We start from the raw sequence: 20045 nt of genomic DNA on the forward strand, positions 1-20045 counted from the left end.
TATAATCCGACCATTATCCAGCTTCCGTCTCAGTTTTACTTCTTGTGAATCCTTAAAGATGCCTCTTTCAGGTCTGCCCATGCATTCTACGTCTCTATGGTGATGTTATGTGGAGCAGAGGACAGAAAACTTTTGTTTGTGTCTAGCTAGTATTTAGGGAGCCTTGCTGGATTGAAGGCTTGAAGTAACCTTTCTGATGCAACTCAGTAAACAGGGTTCATAGGTGTCACTACAGCAAACACCAGAGCACTGGCGGTGCTCTTTAATTGGCTACGAGGTTACATTGTGCACGAACCAACAAAAAAGTGATGAATGGATGGATGGATGGGAAAAGAATGTGAGAGATAAACCGAACAGATGGGTGAATATCCACACACACAGAGATACAGAGATAGATGCCTAAAATCTAAGCATAAAAGCATTAGACTAAAAAAAGAAAAGAAACAAATGACACGTCTTAACTTTGTCACTGAGGCTTACCCAAAGGAGAGAAAGATAGCTCTGCTTTTTTGCAGCACTGTTCATTATTATACTGAAATGGTATGTTTTGTAGAGCAGCAGCTAAAGATTATTGTTTTATTGACTAACGTCATCCCACCGTAAGCCCTGGAGCAGGGACTTTAGAGAAAAGCAGTGGACAGCTCAGTATAATTTAGCTAACTGAGCCATTTACTTAGAGAAGCCAATAACACTTTTCTGCTGGAGGGACTGTAATGACATTAATAAAGGATGGCAGAGAAAGAAAATTAAACACTTAATGGAATTGTTTATTTTCGAGTACAGCCACGATTGACGGTCAAAAAGCATCTTTATTTTTTTCTCTTTAAGTCTTGTGACCCACTTTTCTTGATTTGTTTGTCCTTCCCCCCCTTTGTTTTTGGGCTGAGGTGAATTGTAAATTGTGTGTGTGCGCGCATGTGTGTGTACCTTTATTCTCCCGAGAACCCGAGCTGCAATCCTTCCTCGGGTTGAAGAAAGGATGAGGATTAGGTGGGGCGTGAAGTGATGAGAGTTGTAGTTTTGAGTTAGGGAGGAAAGGTTTGTGTGTATAGCATTTTATTTGATTTTAGACCTGTTTGGTCCAAAAGATGCTTTATGCTTAAAATAAACAGCACACAGTCCTCATACATAATATTTAAATGTGGCAGGGCATAATCATCTTAATGACAGCACTTTATCAGATATATGTTGGAAAGAAACATTCATAAATGTGTTCAGAATTATTAAAATAGGGAGCTGAAAAGCTGCTGAACTACAACAAAAAAGCAAATACAGCATGCATATTAACTAAATGGAACAGCTTCTTTTCACATTATTATAACATTCAGTTTGTGTTTGAACTGTTTAAATTTACACATCACTCAAACAGAGAGGAAGGTTATTAATAGTACTAATTACTAATAAAGTCATGTTTTTGGCAGTCTGATGAATATCCAATATTATAGTCTTTTTAATTCTGTTTTGGCCTCCATCCTCCAAAGGAAAACGTCTGGCTCTGTCATCTAAATGCTCGATTATGTTCACCAAATAGAGTCTTCCTTTTGGTGCAGAATAGGTAGCACACAGGAAATCAAAAAAGAAATTAATAAATAAAGGAGGGTTAATGAGGCTGTAAGAGCCTTGAACTTGTCATCACAAAAGCAGGATAAACATGGAACATACTAAAACTCTGGGCAGGCTGGCAAACCTCTGTAATCTATACAAGTGCCACCTTTCACATTACACTCTAAATGAGCCATTGTGCAAATGGAACTATTGATTAGTGCAGCTCTGAGTAAACATTGGTCCAAATCTATGTCTGTGAAATCTGCAAACTATTTTTTATGTCTAAAGACAACACCGTTCGCACCAAAGGGGACAGCATTTAATGAGCAAATGTGTGCATTTATTTCATTTTTATTTTTTATTTCAATGTCATAAAACTGAACCTCAATTGCGTGCCATTTTTGTGGGTAATTTAAAGGATTATGGGAAATTCTTCAGGTGCCAGCGCTAAGAAAGAGCACCCTCTTTGATCTGCTTCATCAGCCTGTGAATACGATAAAGCAACCAAAAATGATTCATTTATTCAGGAACTGTATGCTGTGGCTTTGTGTGGTTCTTAATGAGTAATCTTTCAGGTTCTGTAGGAATCTTTAATAAGTGCCATTTAATGAATGAAACACATTGTGTGGCAAGTCATTAACTTTGAAAGCAACAGTGATTGCTTTTGAAGGATTAGGGCACTTTTCTTTGCATTTAAATGTGTCGCGTTAATTTTTTTCTGGAATTATCATCTTTGTAGTCAGGAGATAAAGCTGAGATTAGAAAAATGCTGTTAATGAAAAGATTTCTCCATACGCTTTTTAAGAATTTGTGCTTGTGTTTAATGCTGTTGTGGTGATTAAAGTATACACCGCACAGCAGCACTAATCGCATGAGCCAGTCATTGGATGTCAGTGTTGACACATCTCTGATTTTTCTGATACAGATCAATCATGACAGGGGGACAGACAGATAATGCCTCCCCTGGCAGCAAAAATATCCCCTTGTATGTGTTTGCTTTTCTGACAGCATCTTTACATTATCCTCATCATGCTTCAGACCCCTAAACTATTTGGAGTGACGGCACATTTGAGGGCACAAAGGAGTCACAAATCATTGCCGGTGTGTAAACAAGGGACCAGTCATTATGGACAATTACTCCATGTCAAAGCATTCTCATAGTAAAGACTACATGATTGATGTGATCACTCTTTTCCAGTCTGAATTCAGCATCTATTTTAGCACGACTGGAGTCTTTTTACCAACTAACTTCAAAGCTGAAATCATTTTGAGGTTGACGTCATAGTTTGTAAGGTGGTGTATAAGTGCTTTTTATGCTTTCATGTTAAAAACACAAGCAATGGATACGAGACAATTAAAGCTTTGCATCAGAGAAAGGTTCTGAGTAAATGAATCAAAATGAACATGAATGAGAAAAAAAGGCATCAGAGATAAGCCAATTTTTGATCTGCTACTTGAAGAGTAGGTGAAGGAGTACATAACCTACTGTTACTGTTGGATGCTAAACTTTAAGCAACTGGATAAACAATCGATATACAAAAAAGCCAAATCAGTAAATGACTGTTATAGATAGCTAGATGAATAAATGTCCAGTACTGTTCTAAAGTTGTTTTTTTTTTGTGATTTAAAACGGGGTTGGGGGGGTACAGACATATACAGCACAACTGTAAACTGCAGTAGCAAAGCAAACATTGGTCACAAGGCATAGGGACAGCAAAGACAAAACACAAAAACACAAAGTCAAAACCAGTTATTGCCTCTTCCAGGGGATAACTTTGGATAAGCAGATTTTCCAAGCTTCAACAGTCGTGGGTCGAGCTTTATTTAATTTTGCTGTGGTATGTTCAAAATTAATAACACGGATAAGACATCGTATCCAGAATGATTCCATACAAATGTCAGGACTGAACCATTGCTTTGTAATAGTCTTCTTTGCGGATGTGAATCCAGCGAACAACATTTTGCATTGTATTTGTTTTAAGGAGATTTCAGAGGTATCATTAAGGAGACAAAGACCAGGATTGGGAATATGAAAAACTTCCAGCACCTCAGATAACAAAGAGTTCACAAAGACCCAAAAATTGGATACAACAGGACAGTCCCAAAACATGTGCAAAAACGTGCCTGGTGACGAATCATTGCAGATGTGACAGTGATACGTAGCATGTAGTTTCATCTGGAACCTCCTATAGGGTGTAATGTATGTTCTGTGTATGGTTTTGAAATGAATTAATTGATGTGCCAGGTTCTTAGTACTGTGCTAAAGTTTTGAGCTACCCAGCATTTCATTATATTTAGCTTTCAAAGAGCCAGACGTTACGTCCGTGTAGTCATCCAGGTCATGGTAGACTAAGGATCTCGGAAAGAAAATGACTAGACTTTCTTGAAGATGCTTCACCTCTTATCCGGGATCCTTCTTCAGTTCTAAAACCAAATGATGAAGAGTCCCAGATATTTAAACCCAGATGGGGGCTGTTTGATAAGAGGATTGTTAACCTACTATTAACCATGTCCCTCGTTGCATGAGTCAAAGTGTGGAAAAAGGCGTGGATCATTACAACCAAAGGTTTCGGGTGAAACCACCAAGATCTTGTCTCACCTTGTCATGTGACCTATTGAGGTCACCTCACTCAAGATATGACTGAAGGTCGAGACACTTGAGGCACTTCTCAAAACTGCATTGTATGTGGCTGACAGTGTCGTAAGCTGAAAAGCCAGACTTTCTTGTAATTTCAAAGCAGTCTTGAACAACAGTTCTACAGGTTTTCTGAAGGTCTTTCAAAGTTAATTTTTGGAAATTGGCTGCTTTTTCACTCATTTTCAGTCCAGTATGCTAAAAAACACAAGGTTTTTGTTTGTTAAACCACTTAACACAAACCTATGAATCATTCGAGCACAAAAAAGTCATCTAGCTCAAGGGATAAATCAGTGTTGTGTCTAAACATAACAGTAACTTAGCAAAGAGCCAATTTTAAATTGTATCTTTAGGCACTTTGTTACTAGCAGCCTGTCACAAAACACATAAATTGTTCTTATTTATTTAGTTGAATCTATGAAAAATGGCAAAGATAACACAGTTTGACAGGAATAAAATAGGATTTTTCCCCATCAAGGTAATTCCTAAACAGCTATTAGCTGAAAACTTGGCATATCTCAGCATGCTGTGCCCTTGTTTGAGGAAAATAGACAAGGAAAAAGGAAAGAGTGGCAGGCCTAAACAACCATTTACAGCACATAGACTGTATCTTAAATTTATGTCTCTATGAATTAGGAAAAATACAACAAAGACCTGACACATACATACTGTCCTTCTCTGAAACCTCATCAGAAATGGTGTGAGGGGAAGGGTGGCCTTTAAGAAGCCATCCTTAAGAAAGTGAAACAAGAAGAAAAGGCTGAAGTAAGCCAAATCACACAAGAACTGGACTGAAAATCTGTGTCAACAGGTCATTTGGAGTGATGAATCCGAATTTGAAATTTCTAGTTAAATCATTAGCAATATGGATGAGGTCAAGAAAGAGGTACAACAATGAGTGTCTACAGCCATCTGCAAAAGGAGGGTGGAGCGTCTGTTATGGTCTGGGGCTACATTTCAGCCAGTTGGGTCAGAGATCCGATCAAAATTGATGGAATGATGAACATGGAAAAGTACCGTCAAATTTTGATCCACCATGCAATACCATCTGGATTGGCAACAGCTTCATATTTCAGCATGACAACGATCCCAACCCAAAGACATTGCCAATACAGTAAAATCAGTCAGGGATTGGCCTCCCCGGACCTCAACACTATTGAAGCGGTGTGGGATCATCTTGACCAAGAACAGAACAAAAGGGCAACATCCAAAGATGATCCAAACTCTGTTTTTTGCCTCATATGTTGTATTCTATTTATGTTTGCATGTTTCATTAAAGCACTCCACCTTTATCCCATTTCCCTTACAAAGTATAAACAACTATAACTATAACTATAAGTACTATATTTGAAATATTTGAAACCCTTCAGCTTAAACTGAGTTGGGGTTTTGGTTTTTTTTTGCTCAAACTTGACAGGCAGTTCTGGTGAAAATGAGACAAAGTGTTATATATACAAACTTGGAAACGCCCTCTCTGGTTCTTTCATCAGGTGTCATCCGAACAGCTCTGCCAAACATGGACCGGGAGACGAGGGATCAATATGTTCTCGTCATCCAGGCCAAAGACATGGTTGGCCAAATGGGTGGCCTCTCCGGCACCACCTCTGTAACGGTCACGCTCACAGATGTCAATGACAACCCGCCTCGGTTCGCTCACAGTAAGACTCTTTTCCTGATTGTCCTTACTGGGTTGATTAAGCTTATAGCCTAAATGCCATATTCAACAGCTACTCAGCAATCAGAATATAACCGGCTCCTTTCTTTCTTTCTTTTTTCCTCTCCTGGCTGAATGAAGCGTTAAAGATCTATCATTATTACTGAAAAACTTCTTGAACTTAGAGAACCAAATGAGGGCATACTTTGTAATGTATGCAATGAATGCAGCGGTGCAAAAGGCTGGGTTGTTGTTTCACCCTTGGAAAAAAAAAATCATTTGAATTTATTACAGTTGCTGTAACAACAAGCCGTAACGAGATTTCTTTTCTTTTTCCACAGTGTGTGGTAAAATAAAGTTGGATAGAAAATACTCAGACCTCTTACAAGCAAAACACACTCATTAAACTTCATCTCACGAGTTTCCAATGTTATTTTTAAAATCTTTCTTACCCTAGTGTCTCTTCATATTTCCAACTTGTATTTTCAGCAAACATTTGGACTTTTAATGCCAAATTAAAAACCAACCTTCCTGCGAGGTGTGCACCTCTCTGCCTTATTCTTCATCAGAGCTGGTGTTTGCTTCAGTGTTGGATACCAGGATCAATCAGACTGCCTTTTTTTTCTCTTTTTTTGTTGTCAGCCTATTTCACGGGCTGCTAATGGGTTCCAGGCCGAGCTTTAGGATTCAAAGGCATGCAGCACTTCTCATGATAATCCGAAGCGCCAGCAATCGGTTTACTGCTGATAGCCCAACCGCTGTCTGGCTGGTGCTCTCACCACTGGACTGCCATGAAGCCGAGTCAATTTGCTGGTCCCTGGGGGGAAAGAAAGGTTCAAGTTTGCACAACAAGTCGTCAGTGTCGTTTTAACCCAGTGCTGTCATGCAGAGAAGAAAGAGACTTTGGAGTTCTCGATTTTGCTCCAGCAGTTGAGCTCACGGGGTCATGGGTCAGAATCGATACGCCATCATGGAGCATCGGAGCTGATAGAGTCCAAGAGCAATAGCTAGTCCAAGGGGAAAGACACCAAGGTTAGCTGCGTGAGAGGACAGGCTTTGGGAGAGGAAAGGGCAGGAGGTAGGTGAAGGGGCAGTACAGAGGGAGGAAAGCAATTTTTTGGTCTTTTAAAGAGCTGCTGCTCCACGGCAAATTAAAAAGCCATTATAAAGATTACATGGCAGCAAACAATGTCAGGGAGATTAGCATTTAGACGGAGGCTGAGGGAGACACTGTGAGGAACACAGAAAGGTCTGGTAATGAGCTCTGCCATGGTGATTGGGGAGATTATGATTATGAATATGATTCCCTTCTTTATTCTCATAAGAGTACTTTAAATCTAGAGGGTCACACAAAAGCTCAGGGAACACAATGGAGAGTTTTGGAGTAATAGAATCTTTGAGTGGACATTTCATTTCACAAAAAAATTTACCACAGAAATCTTAGCGTGACTCCAGTTTTCTTTCTTTTTTTTATTACTTTCTCTTTTTTGCATTTGGGAGGATAACCTGTTACATTCAGACAGCCTTTTGAAAGTTTTGTGTTTTGCAGATGATATTGTTACAGAACCCGAATTTAAAGGACGGGGAAATATAAAATTAGCCTTTGACGTTTTTGATTGCATATTTTAATTTTCCATTGCTTTTCTCCGCAGTCTATTCAGAGCGCCACCATGAAGTTGAAACAAAACGCTTTATTTCATGTGTGCGACTGCTGCTGCCTGTCTGTTTTATGTAACATGAATTCATCGAGGAGACACACAGTCAAATCAAAGCTGAAGGGCTACAGCACGAGCCGTAGCTGCTCGAAAGCGAATTGGCGGTGAAATAAGCACATCCATTACCAGCATCCACTCCTGTCCTTCTCTTTCCAGAGAACTATCAGTACACGGTGCTCGAGTCCCTGCTGGTGCAATCTGTTGTGGCCAGAATAAAAGCGGTGGATGCTGATATAGGCTCCAACGCAGAGATGGACTACAGGATCATGGACGGTGATGGGCCCGGCATGTTCAACATAACGACAGATGAGGACACACAAGATGGGGTCATAATGCTGCTGAAGGTACAGCTTGAACAACAGCCTGGTTTTATTACTTAAGAGCTTATTCAGGAACCCAACTCAGTCAGCTTGTGAATAGAACTGCTGAACCAAGACTTGTTTATACCAAGACTTTGTAACCACAAAGGGTCCTGAACCTTCACTCTTGAAAATCAGTGAGACAGGTTAACATTTTAGGGCTTTGTACCCAAGCTGGTGAGACACTGAAAGCTGCCTGGAATCCAGATTGGAGTGGTGTGGGTATACAAGCAGTGTGCAAACCAATCTTTTTTCTCTCTTTTTTCCCCATGCAACTATTTAACATTTAATTAATAAACATTTAGATGAAGTGGGAGAGAAACTTTATTTTATATTGTTAACACATAAGCCACCTGCTGCTTTAAGTATTTACTAAAACTTTACTGATCTCCAGCAAAAAATAGTCCCAAACAGCTGAAATATTTCACTTCTAAAAGCTGCACCGTCCAGCTGTTCAAGTTTTGTGTTCTTTTTTACGTTTAGCATCCTCGGTAGGACTTCGGAGCTAAGTGGCTGTAGGACTGTTAAGTGTTATGAGACAAGCTTAGGCTGAGTTGGCATCAGTCAACACAACAGTTGCCAGCTAGAAGAAAAAAAAGAATAAAGCCAGATGTTTCCTTTAATTAATTAAATGCACCCGTGTCACAGATGAATCACGCGTTTCTGAAAACAGTGATATGAAATTCTACTACCACACACATGGTGATGCAATATTTTTATATAAGAATAATGACGTGCCACTGAATCTCAGTGCACTGTGGTCTGTTTGTGCCAGACAGCAAACACTTGTTTTATGAAGGATATTAGGATAAGTTCCTCTCCCTGGTTTTCCTTTCTCCGCTTTGCCCTTCCTACTGTGTTTTAAATGTCAGCAGAACCTTTGGATTAAGTGCTAATCACTAATGACAAATCAGCGCTGACTATTTCCACCTCTTGTGATGAAATAAACATCACGCGGTCACCGAAAAGTTCACTTCTCCAGTCGTCTCAAACTCAAGAAAAGACCCAAACTCAGCAAAATAACAGCGGCGCTACTGGCACCAACTACATAAATAAAGAAAATTGTCAAGTTAAATGTAAAAAGTAATTTATTCATTTCTAATGGAAAAAGAAAATGTTGTGCGTTCCCACCTTAGTTTTGCATGCTCCGTAGCACATGGCTGATACATCACATTTCAGGGTTTCAAAGGGCTTGAAAATGGTCTCCGCGGGCCACATTGATGTGACACTTCATTGCTGGCACTCTTTTGTGGGAGAGGTAGGGCCATTGTTGGCCACAAGCAATTCTTGTCAGATGGGCCAATTTAATCCCTTGTTTGTTTTGCACCAAACTCAGACAATTACAACATAGGAGAGATTCACAGACAATGAAAGTGTCAAATCAATGTTCTCTTGCAGTATATTATACGTTGCTATGGGGAGTTCAATAAGCCAGACAAAATGACAAAAATGTTTCAAAAGCGTTCATTTCAGCTTGCTTTTCACCATGTTGTGAGACTTGCTTGAAATCAATATTACTGCTTTCACAGCACAAAGTAACTATAATCCATCACCAAATCACTTTGTTTAAGTCTAACTGTGTGTTAAATTGTAATGGGTCTTTAGAGTCCACGTCCTTAATTGTGATCAATATCTCAGCATCGTCTGAATGATTTACAGATTTACATACATAGTAACTGTTCCTCTAACTGTGAATGGGTGAAAATGCAGAGCTGCAATCCTGGTGTAGTTTTTATTTCTCAATTCTAAAAAGAGCTAAACATTTCCGACACCTCTCATATTTTGATAAGGGAAGCGAACGTTTCTCTCAATGTTTTCTGTATTCTCCCTGTCTACCTCTCCTCCAGCCTTTAGACTTTGAAACAAAGAGCAGCTTTTCTCTGAGAATCGAAGCCACAAACAGGAATATCGACTCCAACTTCTTGAACTTGGGACCGTTTAGCGACACGACATCAGTCAAGGTGACGGTGGAGGATGTGAACGAGCCGCCCGTCTTTTCCACACCGTTGAGCAAGATGGTCGTTTCAGAGGACGCCAAAGTGGGCACCTCGATCGGGAGAGTCTCTGCCCATGACCCAGATAACTCCAACAGTCCAATCAGGTGCTAATGATTTATTCACCCGATTCAGACGTTAAAATCCCAATTTGTTTAAAAATGTGTTTAGTCCACATTATCAACAAACTCAGAATCCGTAGACCCTCCGACCTCCCCGTGTGGCGGTCATAAAGACAGTGCCAGATGGTGGTAGGGAAGAGGAGTGCAGCATTTGCAAAAGTGAAATGCCATCTTGAACAAGAGAAGGGCATTCCTGCTGGAGGGTCAAGGCTCAACACTTGTGCCGTGGCATTTATGGCTCAAAACAAGCACTCACATTGTCAGTCTGCGTGGTGTCACTCACAAGATCCCCCCACCAACCCCTACCTCCACCCCCCCCCCCCCCCCCCCCTTCCTGTTTTGCATTAATTGAATGAATATTGTATGGGATTCAAGCTTTGTATGTTCGGATTGTTAGCAATCTTAATCAGAAAATCAAATTACTGCACCATTGTAGCTGTAAATTGCTTCTTTTTACTCCTGTGACTGCTATCAGCATCTGCAATATATTTCACTACAACTGTTGAAATTAAAATTATTGTGGAACTAATGCAGCCACAAGAGTCAAATTACATTGCAATAATACCCTTTGGATGTACGCTAATTGAAGATGCAATTTTCTCTAGAAATATGAGTTGCATTGTATTGAAAAGGTTTGATCGGCGCTGAGTGCTGAGGGACAAGTAGGCAGTCTTCAAGCTTATCAATATTTAATGTGCTTTTGTTTTGCTCGTGATATAAAGTTCCAAATTGCTTCCATGTTTCTGAATCTAATCCAATCTATGGACTGTACTCATTAGTTGTAATATTTAGAGACAGCTTGGACAACATCATATGTCTTCTATAAAGTGTGAAGATAATGTATGTATTTATATATGAAACCGAATGCAGCTCTTACTGCTGATGGGGAAAAAACATGATCATAATCTTTCCTTACAAGTAGAAGAAACTCTAAAATGTCAAATCAATACCACTATCCAAAAGCAATTTCTAAAAGTGTGTATGTGCGCTTTGTGTACTGTTGTGTGCCCAGGTACTCCATTGACAGGAACACAGACTTGGAGCGCTTCTTTAATGTGGATGCCCTAAGTGGGGTCATCAGTACAGCCAAACCTCTGGACCGAGAAGCAAACTCTGTCCACAACCTCACCATCTTTGCCATCGAGAGCCGTAAGTTTCCTTGTGGGAAAAACTTTCAAAACTACTATGTAGTCCACTATTGCTTTATTCATCCTATAAATAGTACTTCATCAGCTCTAATATCAACATTGTGAACCACATGCTGGTGCTGGATTCTGTTTAATTAGGGATGTCTTCTATTGTGTGTCCAAAAGTAAAAACCCACGAGTGACTGAGCTAGATAGCTTGTCTGCTGGTTAATCAACCAAGAAATAACTACTCTAGTTTACAGGGTTAAAAAAAAGACCTTCGCTCACAGCTAGCAGGTCCTTTGTGGACTGTGAAGAGAGAAGCCCGTTGTGCATACTATCAGAGTTTAAGCCCTAAAACCAGGTCTGTCCTGCTCCTTACTGGAGGGGAGACAACATTACCTCAGAGAGCATCACTTTTTTATGTACACAGTTTCTCTTGTGAGCAAGTAAGTTATCCAAGTCCTCAAAAGGGTTATATCAGCAGGATGCATTTTTCCTAAGATATACTGCAATACTGTAGCTGGCTTGCAATATACATGAAGCTTTAGATCCTTTCTGGCCTGTTATCCACTCTGTAAGCTGTCTGTGCTTTGGACAATGCAGTGTGGTGTTGTTGGGGTTGTTGCGGAGCTGTCGGGGAATGTTAATTCACATACGGGAGGGTCATTCTGACCTCCATGTCTCCCTGAGCCATGGGGACGAGATGCTGACTAAGGGCGGGTGATCTCGCCCACGGGTGAACAATGTTAATGTGATGTGAAGAAGTGCCGTGTGCCTTTTTTGTTCGTCTGTCAATGGCTCCAAGGACATAAACCCCTTTTTTTGTTCCTTCTTCTTTTTCCCACATTGCATTCCTATCATTCCGCACAATGGACAGCAATCACAAGCACGCTATCCACTGAGCACGCCAAACAGCTGCGTCACATCGGTATAAGTTAAAAAGACAACCAGCCTGTCAGCCCAGCACTTCTTTTGCTTTCACATCTTCAGATCGAACACTGCGTGAAAAAGGTCTTCTTTTCTTTTCTTTTTCTCAAAGCCTTTTTATCCATCTTTGCTTCAAAGATGTGTTTTTATTTACATCTAACAGCACACAGATGCGCCACTTGGTTGAATCCCGAGTGTGAGTGCTTGCCTGATATAGCAACAAAAAGAAAGCAGCATATAATAATAGCCATATGAAATGTCACAACAGTCCCTCATGCATGAGGCACTGACTTCTGACACATAGTGACACTTGGGCGCTGTTTTCAGCTGAAAACATCTTCGAGTTCATGGACTGGCAACAAAATCTACTGTCCTGCCTTATGACAGTATTTATAGTAAATGGGTTCTTTGTTACTGAAGAGGGTGCAGGGACTCTGTGGTTGAGGGATGTTGTGCACTCGAGCTGCAGTCACTCACATTTCATCCACTCTGGCCAGACCACGCCAATGACAACAAGTCTGTGGCCCGAGGCTCCGCACGAGGCTCCGCACGTCCTTTTTATCACCATCAAATCAGCCGTCATCTCTGGCCGGCACCGTGGCACCACCAGGCTAAATCATCATCTTGCACTCAGACACAGCCATTTAGCCATCAGTGTGTATCAGGCGGACAGAGGCGTGAAGCCCTCCGTGCGAGATGGCTCATTCGCACACGCAAACAACAAGCCAGCACCGAGTCTAATCACTGCGGCTGATCCGCAGCAGAGAGGGCAAGAACGCCAGCTGTTTGAAGCAGACTGCATATTTCATTACAGCAGCACTTTTTTTTCCCTCCCTCCACCTCCTTTGTGATTAATTATAACACATGAGAAAGATCAATATTCCATAATTTGGCCCAGTGCAAAGTTAAGGCAGAATCAAAGTGCTTTAAAGAAAGTTTGACAGACTCTCTTCTCTCTTTCCCTTTCAGATGACCCAACCCAAATCGGAAAAGGCATCACTTTGATCACAGTGCAGGACATAAATGATAACGCTCCGGTTTTTGCCATCGACTATGAAACACTGCTTTGTGAAAATGCCATACCAGGACAGGTAAGACCCAGAAACATCTCCGCAGTCGGTCTTGCTTCCCTTCCTTTTTTTCTCTCTCCTTACTTGCTTGAAGTTTGACTCACAAAGACAGCCCGCTGACTCTCAAAGTCATTAAAACCCTTTCTCTTTTGTTCCTCAAAACAAGTCCACTGTGTGCATGCACTATCCACTTCACAGCTCGAGGTCACTCCAGGGAGACAGCATCATTAGTATGAGACACATCCTTAAGATTTAATAGCAGGTATTGTAGTTCTTATCGTTCATTAGAGATGTTACTCGCATTCAATACTGTCAAAGGCAGCTAAATTAATGACAGTGCACTATGCCTGTGGTCTTAACAACCTAATGCAATGGCTCATGCTGGGATGGAGTAGTGTTCGGCGTCGGTCTGATTTTCCATTCTGAAGTCCTGCGTAATTAGATGGTCGCCATGCAGGGCAGTGATGTAGAAAATGCAACACAATATGGTCGGAAGGTAACTAGAGAGATTTTAGGAAGAGGAGGAGGAGAAGAAGCTGATTTTTTCACTGCTTTTAGCATTTGGCCTCATTGTTGTTAAATGACTTGTGTGTCAGTGGCGGCGATTCATCTGCTCTTGGCATTTGGAAAATACAATCAGAGGCGAAGGGTAAAAGAGGCGTGTAGACTTGAATAAGTACAATTGATCAGAATGATGCATTATATTGGGAATGGCCATTAGGCCCTTTTAAATATGTTATTTGCATTCATATTTGGGAGTTGTTTGTCACCAGGCTCACAGGAGGGTGAGCAGAAATAGCAAATGATTTCATTTGCAAAAAGTGAAAGACTACATTTTCTCTGTGTGTATTTGTTTTATATGCACGGAGCGGCTCATTTTCCATCGAGGTTCCAGAGACTAACCCTCATCTGACCGACATATTTAACATACATGGATTACCGGCTGAAGTCTCTGGGGAACTGCTATTATATTTGCTAAGAGCAAATATAATAGCAAAACACTAATAATGGCAAAACTTGTTTCTTCTCAGAGCGTTATTAGTTATGTAATTAAGGGCATCTAAAGATAAAAAATGGAATTAATCTTATTACTGCAGAGTTACAACTAATTTGCAGTTTTGTAAAATGAAAAACGTGTCTTTAACACATGCACTTGCCGATGTTATCTGAAGTACAATCCACATTATTACTAAATACTTATTTATCATCCTTTTATTCTCAGTAGTTTTAAGTAAACATCACTTTTGTTGGCTTTATATGAGAAAAGCAATCGGAATAAATATAAAATAATAGAAATAAAAAAAACAATAAAGGCAGCCCAAAGTTGTCATTTCTGAAAGGGTGACGTCTCTTTGGTGGCATCTCAAAGGCATCCTGATCAGATGCCTTAGCCACCTCTGCTGGCTCCTTTCGATGTAGAAGAGTAGCGGCTCCACTCTCAATCTCTAAAGGGAGAGCCTAAACAGCATTCAGAGGAAATTCATTTCCGCCACTTGTATCAGTGATCTCATTCCTTCCGTCACCACAGCTCGTGACCATAGGTGAGGGTGGCAACGTAGATCGACAGCTTTAAACTGACACTCACCTCTCTCTTCAGCATCCACACCAATCTGCCAATCTCCCACTCTACTCTTCCCTCACAAGACCGCAACATACTTGAACTCCTCCACTTGGAGAAGCAACCCCATCCCTGACACAGAGTGGGCACTCTTCTGGCTGAGAACCACGGCCTCAGATTTGAAGGTGCTCCTTCTCATCCCAGCTGCTTCACATTCAGGTGCAAACCACCCCAGTGAAAGCTGGAGGCCAAGAGAACCACATCATCTGTAAAGGTCAAAGACCAGATCCAGAGTCCGCTGAATCTGATGTCACAACAATGATAACATCATTAGGCAGACCTAAAAAATGGGAGCGATGGAAGAAAACTCCTGTGAGATATGACATAATACACCTCCAGGGTTTGTACGGATCCCAGGATGAGTGTTAAAGTGAATTTTCAAATTTCTCATTATGCTGCCATGTTGGTCTTTTTTAGGCATTTTTTGAGCTTGTATCTTTTTTTAATCACAACTAACTAAGTGGAGTTCAGTATACACAATTCAGCCAACCTTGAGGTATTTTAAGATATTACTCAATTGAATGTAATTCATCACACTGTAGCTGTAAGGCTTAGCATTTGCAGGAATAAACACTGCCTCTATATTAGTTGACATCATTATTGAAAAATGCATTCTACCAGAGCTGAATGTCTATTTTTGGTTAATGATCCCGCCACTTATCCTCAGACGATTGTTGTTCCTCTGCGATATTAAAGTTAGCGCAACATAAAGCAACCATCTCTCACTCGTCGATATTTCAACTTTTAAATTCAGGAGATAATTTGTAAACTTCTTCCCACTAGCACCTTATAAATTATGGCACAGAGACTGAAACAAAGTCATTCTCCAACAATCATACCAGCCTGCAGGACACAGCAACAGCCATTGCCCATGACAGCATCATCAGCAGGAAAAGGTGCTGCAAATCTGTAATTACTCAGCTGAAGCAGACAGATTGCTTACTCAATGCCAGCGATAGCTGAGCTGCGTGGTTCCCCCCTAGGTGTAGCTAGAAGCTTCTTTGCTGTAAAGTGAGGAGCTGGTGGTGACTGAGGCCTTGGTCCCTGTCCATCCAGCGAGTTGAAGCGATGCATTCAAATTATGACTGCACAGTCATAAAATGGTGCAGTTAAAATGAGCTACTTTAGCTTGGAGCTGGTTTTAACCTTATAATAGTTAAGACACTTACAACACAAAGTAGTGAGTATGTATGGTTGTGTGTGGAAATGTGTTTGGATTTTACTCAACTGAAGTGAAATACTGTCAGCCCAGCGCTAAGTACCTGAAGTATGCACGTGATTTCATATTTTTACACAAATAGCTACATTCAAGGATTTAATTAGCTCCTCAATTTACAAGTTAGGAGCTGTGACTCATCACATCACCTCAAAAGAAGGAAGACAAAGGAACACAAAACAAATGGGCGTTAAATGTCTAGAATATATTTCACAATTAAACTCACCTAACATATCTTTTATCTTCTTATCTAAACACTTTTGAGAAAATGGTTTGTGAACCGTGTGGATTTATACTTGCTAATTGTAAAATGCGCTCTGATCATCATAAATCACAATTGACCAAAAAGACAAGGAAAAAAAGCGAACTAAACTAACTACACACAATTCCCAGGCGAGCCCAGACAGTCATTCCCAGTCTAGGCTTGAAAAGGTAAGCAAACCGCCTTTGCTAACAAAACAACACTTGGAGCCAGGTGTTGTGATGAGATTGGAAGTGTGGGCTGATGGGTTGATAATTAAAGGCATCCGAAGTCTGCACTCACAAAGTGTGTTCTTCTCATGAAAGATTGGTTGTTGTGAGCCATGCCTCAATCGCAAATCACGAAAGCTGGAAAAGACTCCAGAGCATCTTTAAAGATCTAAATGTCCATCAGTTCGCAATAAGACAAGCCATTTCCAAAGAGAGGGGCTCCGAAAGACTGATGGTACTCTCTGTAGGAATAAATTTCCACTAGAAAAAAAAAGGTAATGAATAAGAAGGGTGTTGATGGAAAGACACAATGAAAGCACTGCTTTTCTGGGGAAAGTAAAAACGTGCTGCTCTTCATTTCCTATTAGTTTAGTCAGAAGACAATCAGATCACAAGAAAATCCTTGTTATTCACAGTGTATATAAGGTTTCCACATTAAAAAGGACCATCTAGCTGTTGTTTCACATTGAATATCTTACATTCCAACAGTTAAATATGTGATTTATAGTCACATGTAGATGTTTTTTTTTTTTTTTTAAATGTAGCATTGCAGCCATCGTAGCTACAATTTCTTTGATTTCTTTTTAAATACACATAAAATAAAGAGGCAAAATAAATTGATGTGACCTCTGTGCAATGTGTTGTCTGTCTCTGTAAATTAATGTTCCGGAGGAGGTTACATTTATAGCAACAGCCCGTTTATTCAGTGAATTCTCTGGTTTGCTCTCGGTTTTATCACTTAGGAAATGTTGCCAAGTGGAGTTCCACTGTGTCACGCTCTGAATTGAAGATTGTTAGTCACACCTTTATTTCATCACGTCTGGATTATTGTAATTCATTGTTCGCTTGTCTTAACAAAGCTTCCTTTGAACATCAGCAGGTTGTTCAAAACACCGCTGCGAGCCTTCTGGCTGAGTTTTGCAAGTACTCGCATGTCACATCGTTGCTAATTTAGTTGCACTGGCTCCCCATTAACTTCAGAGTCCATCGGTGAACCTTTACATCCATGCAGCCCCCATTCCCCGCAGGACCCTGAGTTTGTTTACTGACAATAACAAATATGTGTGCCTAAAATGTTGAGTTTAAGTAATTTGAATACATGTAAATCTGTAAAAAAATTTAAAAAAATTATTGCAATTAAATCTGATCATATTAAACATGTTTGATTTGTATATATTTAGTTTAGATGAAGCATATTTTTCTTAATGATGAATTATTTGAATAAATCTTTGATTTTACATATTTTATAGAGCTGTCAGTGTTAACCTTATTTAAATGGCATTAACGCGACAAATTTTCGAGTTAACGAGTTACCGCGGATCACCTTGTGTGTGGAGCTGCACAGCATCACCACGTTAGCGCCTTTAGCTCGTTAACGTGTTGACGCCATCCAGCCATCCAGGGCGATCCGCGGTTACTCGTTAACGGAGATTTTCCGCGTTAATGCAGTTATGGCTTTACCGTAACTTACCATAACTTATTAACGCTGACAGCACTAATATTTTGAGCGTGATTTTGAGTTCTAAGGTTTTTTAATGTACAAAACTGAGAACAGTGGCCCCCTGACATGGGACCACTAAAATGTCATCACATGAGAGTTAGCTACATTTAGTCAAGAGGCTCTTTGCTGGTAGTAATCTGTATTAAAAAGAGAAAGTTAACAAAAAATATTTCACAATATTTCAGCCAGCAAACATATATTACAATTTACTAACTATACATGTTACAAACATATTACCTCTACAGTGAATCCAGTAAATACAGACTGTAACTTTCCTATTTAGAGATCTGTTACCGAACCTTTTTAAACTGTGTGACATTTACATGCAGTTTACGTGTTAACATTTTTGATTAGCGTTTTCTCCCATAATTTCTTATATATCATTTGGAAATACTCGAGAGCCACATATGGACATGTCACATCCCGTGCGGTATTTTGTCTGTAAAAATAAACCTGTGCTTTCAGTAATGTAACTGCCATAGCAATTGCCATGATTGTCTTTGTCACATCTTGAGGAATCACAAATCTTTGCATGCTGCGCTCACCTCACGTCTTTCACATGGGATAAATTTAGATGAGAAACGTGCTTCTTGTACTTTCTTTAACCTTGTCGTAGGAGTGAATGACTAGGAAGTGCTTGTTTTCTTACTTTTTTAAATTATCTGCTAATTCCAATTTTATTCAGTCCCATTGAAGCCCTCTCTTGGGCAAGACTGAAGTGTACCAATGGGAATGCACCTTCAGACTGAATAATGAGGGCACAAAAAAATGGAAATTTCATGATGAAATTTACACCCAAAAATACAGAGCAAAGGGAAGGAGAGACGCTGACATTTGAATGTGAAAACACAGTTTGAATTACAACGAGATGTCTGCTGTCTGTTACTAGACAGACTAGGTGGACTCATAACCTGTCAGATACGTGCTCCACCACCTCCCTGATTCCTTATTAATCAAAATGCCCCTGTTGTGTATTATATGTCTGGCTGTAGCAGTGAACCAGTGGCAGTACTAACTGTGTCTGCTTTTCCTGTAAAGCATTGTTAAAAATCTCACGCCGCCCACTGGCTGTCACGCCCATTGGCTTATTCACAGCTGTGACAAAGATGAAATAATAATAGTTGCCAGTTGGGGCCAGGGTTGACTCTGTGGCTCTGTAGCACAGATTAAGAGGGAGTGCAGGGATGGAATAAGCTGCCATTTTTCAGGCCTAATTAAGGCCGTCTCGTGGCACTGGTTCTCTCCAGAGATGCCACTTGTTACGGATCAACGGTGCGTCTGTCTTCTGCCATAATATTAATTGATATTATGATGATGTGGAAGGGGCAGGGCAGCAGGGACGGAGGAGTGGGGGGTCACGTTGTACAATCACTTCAGTGTAACCATTACATACATGAGTGGACTCGGCATTCAGCTGCCCCCAATCTGCTCCCTGCCCCTCCCTGCAGTCCTGTAGCGTCCCTGAGGGATTTGGGAATGTTGGGTAGTCATGAACTGAGGTTTTCAAACTGCAAGGTAAAAGAGTTGAAAAGAAAGCAGTGAGATACAAACACTGCTGAAGTAGCTGGTGCATGCTGACGTTTGAAAATGTGTTTTTATGAGGCTGTGAGGCTAAATTAAGATACAAAACCCCTAAGTGGCTACTTCTGCCAAATTTGCATCAAACTTTGTGCTCCTTCTGAGCTTTCAGTCAAATGTCAACACAAGGTAATACACTGATTTTTAAATTTGCTGTGATGTTCACCTTTTAAGGATATTCTTATCACATATGTCACATTTAGCTTAGAATTTACTGACCCCCCCCCCCAAAAAAAACAAAAAAACAAAAAAAAAAACAAAACAAACAAAACAAACAAAAACAAAAAAACTTAGGTTCCTGCAAAGTAATCCAATAGTTATACCTGTCTTTCCATCCACAGGAAACCTAACAGCAACAGATGAACTGCCTTGACTGTATATAAAATGAATGTAGCAACCATAGCATCTGGTTTGTAAAGCCTTGCAGTTTTAGCATTCTGAATGACACTTTGGAGCTGGGTGTAATGATATTTGGAAGAAAGACAGGCATGCTAAGTGTTCAGCTAACAC

General features: G+C 40.3%; 1 protein-coding gene across 1 annotated transcript in view; it reads left to right on the forward strand.

The window, feature by feature from the left end:
- Nucleotides 1-20045, forward strand: part of LOC146701753 (cadherin-7-like) — a 120542-nt gene that overhangs the window by 71429 nt on the left and 29068 nt on the right. Inside the window, exons 5-9 of the mRNA XM_085468083.1 lie at nt 5671-5838; nt 7706-7893; nt 9756-10009; nt 11037-11173; nt 13051-13172. Of these exons, the coding sequence (XP_085324209.1) occupies nt 5671-5838; nt 7706-7893; nt 9756-10009; nt 11037-11173; nt 13051-13172 (869 nt within the window). The remainder of the gene's footprint in view (nt 1-5670; nt 5839-7705; nt 7894-9755; nt 10010-11036; nt 11174-13050; nt 13173-20045) is intronic.

This window comes from Copadichromis virginalis, linkage group LG9 (genome assembly GCF_057382275.1).
Source record: "Copadichromis virginalis isolate Kocher_CV1m ecotype Utaka linkage group LG9, C_Virginalis_male_GT1.1, whole genome shotgun sequence".
Classification (NCBI taxonomy): Eukaryota; Metazoa; Chordata; class Actinopteri; order Cichliformes; family Cichlidae; genus Copadichromis; species Copadichromis virginalis.